The sequence below is a fragment of the Saccopteryx bilineata genome, chromosome 4 (assembly GCF_036850765.1).
Source record: "Saccopteryx bilineata isolate mSacBil1 chromosome 4, mSacBil1_pri_phased_curated, whole genome shotgun sequence".
NCBI classification, from domain to species: Eukaryota; Metazoa; Chordata; class Mammalia; order Chiroptera; family Emballonuridae; genus Saccopteryx; species Saccopteryx bilineata.
In genome coordinates, this window is record NC_089493.1 from 297,144,849 (window position 1) to 297,157,901 (window position 13,053).

Consider the following 13,053-nt stretch of genomic DNA (forward strand, 5'->3'; position numbering starts at 1 on the left):
CACACACACACACACACACACACACAGCTCTCCTGGGGGTCTGGGGCTCAGAGCTGTCTTCTACGCCTTCCCAGCCACCCACCCCTCCACACACACACACACACACACACACACACAGCTCTCCTGGAGGGTCTGGGGCTCAGAGCTGTCTTATACGCCTTCCCAACCACCACCCCTACACACACACACACACACACACACACAGCTCTCCTGGAGGGTCTGGGGCTCAGAGCTGTCTTCTATGCCTTCCAGCCACCCCACCCCTCCACACACACACACACACACACACACACAGCTCTCCTGGAGGGTCTGGGGCTCAGAGCTGTCTTCTACGCCTTCCCAACCACCCACCCCTCCACACACACACACACACACACAGACACACACACACAGCTCTCCCGGGGGCAGCCCCCGCCTGAAGCATGCAGTTCACCCCCGAACGCTCAGCGTGCTCTAAGAGAAGGCCATGGCTGTGTGGCTACACCTCCAGTGGACTGGGATACACAGCACAGGTTACAGGGGCGATGACTTAGCACTGTGCTCTCTTGGTTTAATACCTCAACTGGTACTAGTGAGAGAGGTCTGCTCTGTTTATTTCTTTATCACTCTAACCAAAAAAAAAAAAATATCCCCAAGTCTTAGACTATTGCTAGAAATAAGTCTTTCCATCTTTTTTTTTTTTGTATTTTTCTGAAGCTGGAAATGGGGAGAGACAGTCAGACAGACTCCCGCATGCGCCCGACCGGGTTCCACCCGGCACGCCCACCAGGGGGCAACGCTCTGCCCACCAGGGCGTCGCTCTGTTGCGACCAGAGCCACTCTAGCGCCTGGGGCAGAGGCCAAGGAGCCATCCCCAGCGCCCGGGCCATCTTTGCTCCAATGGAGCCTCGGCTGTGGGAGGGGAAGAGAGAGACAGAGAGGAAGGAGGGGGGAGGGGGGGAGAAGCAAATGGGTGCTTCTCCTGTGTGTCCTGGCCGGGAATCGAACCCAGGACTTCTGCACGCCAGGCCGACACTCTATCACTGAGCCAACCGGCCAGGGCTGTCTTTCCGTGTGTGTGTGTGTGTGTGTGTGTGTGTGTGTATAATTTTTTTTTTTTGAGAGAGAGAGAAATAGAAAGGGAGAGGAAAGGAAAGGGAGAGAGAGGAGAAGTGTCAGCTCGTAGCTGTGACACTTTAGTTGTTCATAGGTTGCTTCTCCTATGTATGTCTTGGGGGGGGGCTTAAGCTGTGCCAGTGACCGCCTTGCTCAAGCCAGCAACCTTGGAATCACGTCAAAGATCCCGCGTTCAAGCTGGCGACCCCACACTCAAGCTGGTGAGCCCGCGCTCAAGCCGGCAACCTCGGAGTTTTGAACTCGGGACCTCAGTGTCCCAGGTCGACGCTCTATCGACTGCGTCGCGACCGGTCAGGCTGCCTTTGCTCCTCGTAACTGCCCCATTTCCCTTTCAAACAGAGGAAGAACAAGTTCGGGACCAGCACCGTCTCCAGCCAATAGGTTTCAAGCTGAAATTTAGTATCATTGCTTTGTCTGCTTTCCTTGTATTTATATAAATATTTTGGCTACTTTCTAATGATGGCCAGAACCCAGGCTTCCTGGTTATGATGGCCCTGATCGAGTCTCCTTCAACAACACACAGGGCTGCTATAAAGAAAGTCGGTACCAGTGTGAGTGGTGGAGAGTACATATGGCAGAGATATGATAAACGTCACAGGAATCCGGGAGTGACAGATGTTGAGAAACTCCTGGACAGAAGACTCAAGGCCATTTCCAGGTTGGACAATGGAGATCAGGGGTTTCTCACTAAGGTGGAAATCACAGTCCAAAAAAAAAAAAAAAATGCTCTCAGTCACCGAGAACCAACCATATGCCAGGTACTTATTTTTCATTTCATCCTTGCAACAGGTCAGCGAGGGGCAGGTGCCGAGGCCTCTTTCTGCTCGTGAGAGAGGTAACGGCCGGTAGAGGTGACCCCACGATGGTCAGAGCCAGGATTCAGAGCCAGCACGGCCAGGAACTGAGTTGCCTCTCTGGCCGGACGGCAAGGGCCACCTCCACCCCCCAGAAGCCCCAGGACGAGATTTTTCTGGACGCTGCTCTGGGTTCTGATCCTGGCCCTGCCGCCTTGCACGTGTTCCCTAACCTGAGTTTTGGCCTCTTCATTTGCAAACTGGGGATAATAATGCTATTCCGTGTGTGTGGGCTACACATATGAAATAAGATAGTTCATGCAAAGTGCCTAGTGTGGTACTTAACACATGGTCGGGGGGGGCAAGGATATTCCCTTCATGGGAAAGAAATTTCGACACAGTGGTATAAGCAGTGTGGTGTGTCTGTGCAGTGGAATACTCCGCAGCCATCGGCGAGAATGAGGCAGTCCTGTGCACAGGATGTTCAAAGTTAGGGGCAAGGCCAGTTGCTGGCCAGGGTGACAGGCTCCCCCTTACGCTTAAATAAAAGAGGGTAGGCCCTGGCCAGTTGGCTCAGTGGTGGAGCATTGGCTCGGCGTGTGGATGTCCTGAGTTTGATTCCTAGTCAGGGCACACAGGAGAATCATCCATCTGCTTCTCCACCCCTCCCCCTCTCACTTCTCTCTCTCTCTCTCTCTCTCCCTCCCTCTCTCTCTCTCTCTCTCTCTTCCCCTCCATTGGAGTGAGTTGGCCCTGGGTGCTGAGGATGGTTCCATGGCCTCACTCAGGTGCTAAGAAGAGCTTGGTTGCTGAGCAATGGAGCAACACCCCAGATGGGCAGAGCATCGCCCCTAGTGGGCTTGCCAGGTGGATCCGGGTCAGGATGCATGCAGGAGTCTGTCTCTCTGTCTCTACCTCCTCTCACTGAATAAAATAAATAAACAAATAAGGATAAACAGATATGTGACAGGCTGCCTGGGGGTAGAAAGAAGAAACTGTTACTGGGAGGAGAGAGGAGGACTTGGGAGACAGAGGTTCATTTGTTACTATTATTTATCCCTCATACTGTTTGGATTTTTGAAGGTTAGCCTGTCTTATTTTCCTTTTCTTATTTTCTTTGAACTTTCTTCTTTGTCCTTTTTTTTTTTTGCTCAATTCCCCTACACTCCTTACCCAGTCCTCTGCCCAGCTCCCCTATTCTTTTCATAACAATAAAAGTATTCGCTAATTTCCTGGGTAAAAGTGAAAGGTGCCTCGCCCTTCATTTGGTGGATCGCTTGTGAGGGCAAAACCCCTTTCTCCTAAAAGTTAGCGGCTGGTGGTGCCTCTGCTTTCGTGAATGGTTTTTTGTGGGTTTTTTGTTTTTTGTTTTTTGTTTTAATTTCCTTATCCGATCGGGGGTCTTGAACACTCAATAAAGACATTCATACTCGGGGAGGACAATGACCGGTGGACCATCCTGGCCAGGGCTGGGCGGTCACTCACCTGGAGGAGCTGACGTCCACAGGGTTTGGCCAGAGCGTGCTGGTGGTGGCACCGAAGGACAGGACATACAGCTTCTCCTTGTGGCTCAGCTGCTCGTCGACGAGGCTCTGGTGGACAGGAATGGCAGGGGAGGGAGGGGGTCATGAACAAATGAGAGGACAGCCAGACCTCCGGGGAAGCCCGACTCAGTCAGGGAGCAGCAGCGTCCCGGTCACCCCAGGGAGGAGTAACCAGATCTGGACACACACCTCCCCGCGCTGACTGGGCGAGAAAGGACAATTTAACCACCACTCCTGCCGGGGATAACCAGCGTCCGTCCGTCCACCCGACTAGCGGACTGGGCAGGAGGCAAAGGGTGAGGAGGAATTCCTTTCACTGACTCCAGGGACCATAGGAGCCAAAAGGGTGATCACACAGGGGAAGAGCCTAGCCTGGGAAAATCTGGGGAGAGGATCGGATTGGAGCAGGGCATGCGCCTCAAAAAAAAAAAATCCAGGGAAGGGATTGGACAGGGGGCGGGCACTAGCACCGCCCCAGAAAAGCCAGGAAAGAGACTGGGTGGTCTGATAGAAGGCTGCCCTTTCCTGAACCCAAGGAAGCATCTGGAAGCTGGACAAAGAACCCAGCTCGTGCCCTCCGTGGAGCACACGGTTCGAATGTCCTCTTCAAGTGGACTTTTTGCCTTCCTGTCTCCCAAACTCCAAGGGTCCTCAGGAGACGTGCCACCAGGAGCAGTGAGCAGCGGCAGAGGACCAAGTTCACGCAGCTGCCACCAGAGCCTGCCCACTCTCTGCCTCCCCACGAGGACACTGTCACTCTTTTGCTCCAATAAATCTTGCCGCTATTGCTTAAAACTCCTGGAAGTCGCCTGACCAGGCAATGGCACAGTGGATAGAGTGTCAGACTGGGATGCAGAGGACCCAGGTTCAAGACCCCGAGGTCGCCAGCTTGAGCTCGGGCTCATCCGGTTTGAGCAAAAAGTTCACCAGCTTGGACCCAAGGTCACTGGCTCGAGCAAGGGGTCACTCGGTCTGCTATAGCCCCACGGTCAAGGCACATATGAGAAAGCAGTCAATGAACAACTAAGGTGTCGCAATGAAAAACTGATGATTGATGCTTCTCATCTCTCTCCGTTCCTGTCTGTCTGTCCCTATCTATCCCTCTCTCTCTCTCTCTGTCTCTGTAAAAGAAAAAAAAATAATAACCCACAACTCCTGGATGTCCCAGAAATTCTTTTTCGATGACACCACAGAAGAGCTTGCCTACCTACTTCAAGCCTGTGCTGGCACACACCTGCCACGTCCTGGTCCTACTCCGGTCACGGAAAGACACTGCTGGCTCCCAGAGCCACGGGGCTGCGTGCAGCTGGGCTTTACCTGTCACGCTGCGGCCGGTCCCTCTGGGCTGGGGTGTGAGCGGTGCTGAAGCAGGGTCACTTGAGGGTCCGCTTAGTGACCCCTACACTGACCTTCACTTCCCACCCCCTGGGGATGTGGGCTGAGCACTGTGGCCGTCGACCCCAGCCTGACCCCATGGTCCCGTGGGGCGAGGACAGGGCACGGCGTCAGCCTGGGGATGAACCGTGTGACCTCGCAGGCTGCAGACCCCCGTTCTATTACGGCACAGCTCCCCAGGGCCGCCGCACGCCTGGGTCAGAAGTGCGGGTGGGGTGTGCATGCTGGCTACCCACCTGGGTGCACGATGGTTGAACTCTTAGCTGCGGCCCCCAGACAGGGAGACCGGACCTCGGGGACAGTGGTCTCTCTCCGAGGCATGTGGGTTGGGGGTGGAGCTGTGGGCACGAGGCCAGCCTGCTCCATGTTCTTACACTGTGGCTGGTGAATAGCCAACAGCAAGATGCCTTTTCCCTCTTCTCTCACCCAGGACTTCTGCCTGCATGCCACCCACGGAAACGTGGTGTTGGCTAATATTAGACCAGCCCCCGGGGGGATCTCTGGAAGTTCAGCCCTGAGGACATGTCATGAAGGTAAACCTGCATGGACCCCTGTCCCCTGATACCTGCTGAGACCCGGAACAGATATAAGCCCGGACAATGGGTCCATGTGGAGCCTTAAAAAAGTGTCTTCAAACTGGTTACTGCAGCAAAAGGGCCCCTAAAAGCTCTTGGTGTCCCCTTAACAGCAGTCCTCCACGTCGCTTTACGCTTTACGGAGACCACGGAGGTCTTTCCTGGGCCAGACTGTACAGAGCACTGAGCTTGTATAGGAAGTCCTGCCTGGGCCCCGTGAGGGGTCACTGTGCTCACCCCCATTTCACAGACTTTGTGTGGAGCACTGAGCTTGTACAGGAAGTCTTGCCGGACTCCGGCAGCCCCGTGAGGGGTCACTGTGCTCACCCCCATTTCACAGACTTTGTGTGGAGCACTAAGCTTGTATAGGAAGTCCTGCCTGACTCCGGCAGCCCCATGAGGGGCCACTGTGCTCACCCCCATTTCACAGATGAGGTAACTAAGGCACAGAGGGATGAGGGACTGAGGTTGCAGAGCCCAAGAGTGGGCGAGGTAGCCGAGGTCCGAGCCCAGGGCGTGTGGCCGCTCTGCTCCAGACATGCTGAGGGCAGGAGGGCCCGGGCCGGGAAACCAGAGCTACGCCACCACCACCATGATTTCCCGGCAGCAAGGTGGACAGGCTCCCGTGGAGAGATCGCTCCCAGCGGCTTACCATGAGGTCCTTCTGAAATTCTTCTTTCCCGGGGCCGTGGACGGCGGACACGCCAATGAGGAGGCCCACTCTGGACCCCCGGATGAGGCCAAACACCTGAAACCCAAAGGCCCCCAGGATGAGCAGCACGGCTCTGCACTGCCGACTCCGGAGCTTCTGCCCCGTGATGGGACTCATGGAGCCGCCCCCAACCCCCACCTCAGAGGGGCCGCAGAAGGAAGTCCCCGGTGACAGAGGAGAGAGCGGAACCCAGGTCCTGGCGACTGCTCCCACTCTGTGGCAGGCTAGCCTCACAAGTTCTGTGGGGTGGGTTTTTGTTTTGGGGTTGTTTTTAGTGATATTTACTGCCTCCTCTTAGGAAGTCATACAGGTTCATGGCAGAACATTGGGAGCCGTAGGAAAAGCATCCTTTGTAGGGGATAAGGTGTGAGGTCTCACCACATCCGCTATCCGGTTTCATTTCTAGTCCTACATCCTCATGGATGTTTCTCCTTCTCGGCTAATCAAAGGCAGAGATGCTCAGCTGGCCAGCTGCCGGGCACCTCTGTGAGTTTCTCGTGAGGCTCCTAACCACCGTCCCCATCCATCTCCTTGGTCCATGTGGGGGGCGGGGGGGGGGCATGTACCGTGTTTCCCCAGGTAGAAGACGCAAACCTTTTCGAAAAATTTGGAGTCTAAAAACTGGGTGTGTCTTACACAGTGGTTGTAGATTTTTTAAAAAACTTTCATTTCCCACTTTTTTGCTCTTGTTTTTGCGCTCATTGTTGTAGATTTTTACTTGCGTTTCCTGCTTTTTGTGTGTGTGTGCTTGTCTTTTTTCAAATTTTGGACCCAAAATTAAGGTGTGTCTTATTCATGGGAGTGTGTTTTGTGTGTGTGTGTGTGTGTGTGTGTGAGTGACAGAGACAGAGAGAGGGACAGATAGGGACAGACAGACAGGAAGGGAGAGAGATGAGAAGCATCAGTCATAAGTTTTTCGGTGCGACATCTTAGTTGTTCATTGATTGCTTTCTCATATGTGCCTTGACTGGGGGCTACAGCAGACCAAGTGACCCCTTGCTCAAGCCAGTGACCTTGGGCTCAAGCTGGTGACCTTGGGGTTTTGAACCTGGGTCCTCCACGTCCCGGTCCGACGCTCTATCCACTGCCCACTGCCTGGTCAGGCCCATGGAGAGTCTTATACATGGAGAAATACGGTAACTACCCACCCAGGTGCAGCTGCGTTGTGGGCTGGGGTTTTCATTCCTGTCACCATTCTTGACCATTCTCTAGAGCAGTGTTTTTCAACCAGTGTGCCGTGAGAAATTAAACATGGGTCCCCAAACTACGGCCCACGTGCTGGATACGGCCCATGGAGGCTATTTATCCGACCAGCCTCCAGCCGCCTCCATCCGAACATAAACATTCCCCTCACAATCCCTCCAGTTATCAGCGACAGGAAGAGTGGAGGCACAGGGAACGCTCACTGACCAATCACCTTCTAGGATTCATCCCGACCACTAGCGATGAACCAATAGTAGGCCGCCTCTCATCTACACCCAGGAAGGTCCCGCTCGGGCTGCCGCGCACTTGTCATTGTGTGGCCTTGGCGAGTAGTTGAAGCTGCTACTCCTCCCCATGGTCCCGATTTCTAATCCTGGTCAGGACTGGAGGTAAATGTTGCCACCACTAGATGAAGCCTCAGCCTCACCTGGTTATGTCTATCCTGATGGTATATATAGATATTTGACCTTTTTCTTTTTAAAAGAGGCCCCCGCAGAGGGTGATATACAATGCATCACAATGTTATCTATATTGATATGGCCTCCTGAAGGGTCATCATCTTAAAGAGCTCAAATCTCTATATACACCATCAAAACAGACAGAACTAAGGCCCCTGCACCCAGCTGACCATGGGATTTGAACCCACAACCTCAGGGAGAACTCTAGTATTTATCAGAATCCTTACCTAGAAAGCAAACTTCTCAATCTGACAGTCGAGATGCTCTGAGGACTTATGATGTTACACAAGTACCCAACATTTTCTAAAACTGATTTTGTCCAGTCTCTATATAGAGAGAGTATTTGCTAAATTGATTTGAACCCACAACCTCGATAAAAGCTCCAGTATCTATTAGCGGGACTGTATATATGAGGGGATACATGGGACTGTATATATGAGGTTACATGGGGCTGTATATGAGGTTACATGGGACTGTATATATGAGGGGATGTTATGTGGGACTGTATTTATAAGGGGAGGTTACATGGGACTGTATATGAGGGGATGTTACATGGGACTGTATATATGAGGGGGTTATCCTTTTTTATTTAACTTTTTTTAAATAAATTATTTAAAATTTAAATAAAGTCTAACAGTTGAGTGTCATTTTATGTCATTTTGGTAGGTGGTGTGCCCCAGGATTTTGTAAATGTAAAAAATGTGCTGCAGCTCAAAAAAGGTTGAAAATCACTGCTCTAGGGGCCCTCGGTCCCATGTCATACTCTTTTGCCCAGAGTCCTACTTCGTGAGACACCAGAGGGGCTTCCTGTTGAATTCACTTCCTGCTCACGGAGCAGAGCATGGGACACCTCTCTGAGACGCCTGCCTCCAGCCTCCCCTCTCTGCGTGCCTCTGGTGGCGATTTCTGCCTCCAATGTCACCAAGAAAACAGAAAAAAACCTGAAGGGTTTGTTTGCTTTTTAAAAAATCTTTCCAACAGAATCTGCCAGCCTGCCTGCCCGCTGTGCCCACACACGTGGCCTTTCTCAGGGGGCGGGGGACCCAGGGCTCACCCTCAACGCGCCCGGGCCAACCTTCCGGCTTGCACCACCAGATCTTTTCCTGTCAGACCGGGATGTTGCTCCCATCACCGCCCCTCCTGCCCGACGCCAGGGTCCTCCCTCTCTGTTGCATGACTCCCACGGGGACAGGCTACAGAATGACCCACCTCCCCGCGGGACGAACCCCTGGAGGACTCCCAGTTCTCTGCTGCCCATTTTAACAGCCCTTCTTTACCTCCTGCTCTAGTCAGCATAAAACCAAATGAATCTGAAACGTGAAAAAGGAAGCTACGAGTGACGTAGGGGTGACCAGTTCCCCCCTTCGGTTAGATAACTCCGTTCGTCCTGGCGTTGTGCCGATAGCGCATGTGAAACAATGTGACTGACTCTCTTACGGAAAAGCCCACGAGGGAAGGCCTGATGGCCGAGGGGTGACAGGTTCACTCTCTTCTCTGAGAACTCCGTCTGCCCCCCTGATTATCAAGCCCACCTGTAACTTATGTTAGAAGTGTGATCATGGCCCTGGCCAGTTGGCTCAGCAGTAGAGGGTCGGCCTGGCGTGCGGGGGACCCGGGTCGATTCCCGGCCAGGGCACACAGGAGAAGCGCCCATTTGCTTCTCTACTCCCACCCCCTCCTTCCTCTCTGTCTCTCTCTTCCCCTCCCGCAGCCAAGGCTCCATTGGAGCAAGGATGGCCCGGGTGCTGGGGATGGCTCCTTGGCCTCTGCCCCAGGCGCTAGAGTGGCTCTGGTCATGGCAGAGTGACGCCCCGGAGGGGCAGAGCATCGCCCCCTGGTGGGCAGAGTGTCGCCCCCTGGTGGGCATGCCGGGTGGAGCCCAATCGGGCGCATGCGGGAGACTGTCTGACTGTCTCTCCCCGTTTCCAGCTTCAGAAAAAAAAAAAAAAAAAAAAAAGAAGTGTGATCATGTCACTCAGTGGCGTGGTGAGTGGCCTGACCAGAGATAAGTCGCCTGAGACTCCAGCGTGGATTCCATGTCGCCCACCCGCCATGACCATTTGGCAACGGCTGTGAAGCACCTGCCCCCCTCCAAGTGGGTTTGTTCGGGGACCCCCACCGAAAGCAAGGACCTGGACTTAGCCGGCCACACGTCTCCACCACGAGAGTCAAGTCCCTGTCATTCAGCTTCTCTGAGCATATTTGCCAGCTCAGTGGACTCCTGATGACTTTCATTTTATGCCGTGAACTACCTAGCAGACCCGGCTCTAACTTAATGATAATAACCGATTAAATAGTTTATCACGGCCCTGGCCGGTTGGCTCAGTGGTAGAGCGTCGGCCTGGCGTGCAGAAGTCCCAGGTTCGATTCCCGGCCAGGGCACACAGGAGAAGCGCCCATCTGCTTCTCCACCCCTCCCCCTCTCCTTCCTCTCTGTCTCTCTCTTCCCCTCCCGCAGCCAAGGCTCCATTGGAGCAAAGTTGGCCTGGGCACTGAGGATGGCTCTGTGGCCTCTGCCTCAAGCGCTAGAATGGCTCTGGTCACAACAGAGCAACGCCCCAGATGGGCAGAGCATCGCCCCCTGGTGGGCATGCCGGGTGGATCCCAGTCGGGTGCGTGCGGGAGTCTGTCTGACTGCCTCCCCGTTTCCAACTTCAGAAAAAATAAATAGGCCCTGGCCGGTTGGCTCAGTGGTAGAGCATCGGCCTGGCGTGCGGGGGACCCGGGTTCGATTCCCGGCCAGGGCACATAGGAGAAGCACCCATTTGCTTCTCCACCCCCCCCTCTTCCTCTCTGTCTCTCTCTTCCCCTCCCGCAGCCAAGGCTCCATTGGAGCAAAGATGGCCCGGGCGCTGGGGATGGCTCCTTGGCCTCTGCCCCAGGCTCTAGAGTGGCTTTGATAGCAACGAGCGATGCCCAGAGGGGCAGAGCATCGCCCCCTGGTGGGCAGAGCGTCGCCCCTGGTGGGCATGCCGGGTGGATCCCGGTCGGGCGCATGCGGGAGTCTGTCTGACTGTCTCTCCCTGTTTCCAGCTTCAGAAAAATACAAAAAAAAAAAAAAAAAAAAAAAAAAAAATAAATAAATAGTTTATCACGACCACCCATTTCTCTGTGACCCACTCAGATGAGGCTGTCCCCTCCCCAGTCCTCCAAAGCCACCTCTGTCAAGGTGACCGACAACCCTGCTCTTGCCAGAATCCAACTGGTCAAGTCTAGGTTCTCAACTCTCTGGAGCTCTGAGTAGAGTAGGACACAGCATCAAACAAGCTGAAACCCTGCCTTGCCCATCGGTCCTTGTAGGACACGGCATCCTAGTCCTCAATCTCCCCGGCCAGACCAGCCCCTGCCCATCCTGAAGACAAAATACGGGGACCCCTGGGAACTACCCCGCCCTGTAGGGTCAGCCCCGCCTTGGATCAGGTTGCACCACAGTGTTTGAGAAGCCTTGGTGGGGAGGGTGGCGGTGTGTGTGTGTGTGTGTGTGCTCGGCCTTCAGCCTCCTTCTGCGTCTATAGGCGGCTTTGTCAGCCTCCGCACCCTGTGGCCAGATAACCCTCCTCCTCCTCCGTAAGGAGCCAGCCGGTGCTCGTGCCGCGGGCTAGTCCCCCACACCCCTGGAAACCTCCCTCCCCAGTCACAACCACCAAGATGTCTCCAGCAAACGCCCCAGGTGAAAGCAAAGGGCCTCCGTTGGAGGAAAACAGGCTAAAGCAAATGAGAAAGAGAGAACGTCAAGGATTCATCGGCCCATAGTCACCTTTCTCCCCTCCGGGTCTGAGGAAGACATTTAGTCCAACTTTCAGGAGGAGGTGGGGGCAGAGGGTCACCCCTTAGTCCTGTAAAGCTCTTTCAGGGTCCGTGGTGAAAGGGGGGTGGGGGGAAGGGTGTCGGCTCTCGCCTGCCCAGGGCCCTCTGGCTTTCTATGTATGGCCCTCCGTCTCCCTGTCTCAGTGCACGAGGTTTGGGGGTGACCCCCTCCAGTCTTCCTCCACCCCCCAGGAATGAGCACTAGCTCCAATCCCAGGGAGTTAGTATATAGCTCATCCACTTGGCCACTGTGTGTTTATCCCAGTGAATCAATCCGAGGGCCTGGGAGGATGTACCAAGAAAGGTGAGGGGAGGGGAGAGAGGGGAGGAGAGGGGAGGGAAGGGGAAGGGAGGGGAGGGGAGGGGAGGGAAAGGGAAGGGAGGAGAGGGAGGGGAGGGGAGGCCGAGAGAGCGGAGGGGAGGGGAGGGAGGGGAGGGGGAGGGGGGCGGAGGGGAGGGGAGGGGAGGGGTAGTGAGGGGAAGGGAGGTCCCTATCGGCTTGTCGCTCTAGGTGGGAACAGGTGAGCTTAGAACGGATGCTGAGGACCATCGTCCCAAGCCTGGGAACAGCCTTCCAGAGAAGACAACCAACCCCAGGAGAGCAGAACCCAGATGCAATGACAGGACAGCGTCCGAGCCCCTGGGCACAGCTGTGTCTGGGCGCTCCACGCAGGTACGTAGGTCAAGAATTTTTTTTTTTGCTGAAGCCCACTGAAGCTGGAGGGGTCTGTCCTCTGCAGGAGGGGTCCTAGCAGCTCTGAGGGGCGTGCGGGGAAAGCGGCAAGGAAGGAAATTCAGGTCTGTTACCTTTTTGCTGTTTTCCGTGAGCCACTGAAGTCTCTGCCGATAGAGTTCAATAGCTCTGTCGAGAAACACCAGAAAGAGGGGTCGCCTGGAGGTCTGCTTCCTCGCTGGGCAGCAGCAGCCACGCACGTGGCAGGAAAGCGTGGGTGGGTTTATTTAATGCGTCTAAGGTGCGGGGGGGGGGGGGGGGGGGGGAAGGTCAGGCGCGAGGTAGCGGAGGGAGCTGAGGGCACTGTCTGCCCAGGCGGGGGGCAGAGGGGAGCTGTGGGAGGGAGCTCCGCTGGCCACTGCTCCTGGGGATACAGGAGCGCCACGGTCCATCGGTCACTCAGCCGGCCAGGGGACGAGTGTGGGCTCTGGCAGGGTGGGGCTGCTCTCATGAGGAATGGCACTCCTGCCCCTCCCAAGTCTGTGAACTCGGGGGAGGGATCCCACCACTCAGAGGTGATCAGAGACACACCTGTGCACTTTCTCAGTGGATGAATGAGCAAAAAAAACAAAAATTGAGAAACCTTTGTTTCCAAAAAATAATTAGCAAAACACTCCAGTGGCTGTTGGGAGACCAGCGTGTAACAGGTGCTCGAGGCTCAGCCCTGGGAATTTGGCTGATCTCCCTCATGGAGGGCTGAGGGACCTGGGGGCCCA

At 54.9% G+C, this 13,053-nt stretch overlaps 1 protein-coding gene across 1 annotated transcript in view; it reads right to left on the bottom strand.

Moving 5' to 3' along the window:
- Positions 1 to 13,053, bottom strand: part of LOC136335753 (phospholipid-transporting ATPase ABCA3-like) — a 97,051-nt gene that overhangs the window by 76,397 nt on the left and 7,601 nt on the right. The window contains exons 4-6 of the mRNA XM_066276850.1: positions 12,412 to 12,466; positions 6,077 to 6,172; positions 3,396 to 3,502 (exon numbers count right to left, since the gene is read on the bottom strand). Coding sequence (XP_066132947.1) covers positions 3,396 to 3,502; positions 6,077 to 6,172; positions 12,412 to 12,466 — 258 coding nt within the window. The remainder of the gene's footprint in view (positions 1 to 3,395; positions 3,503 to 6,076; positions 6,173 to 12,411; positions 12,467 to 13,053) is intronic.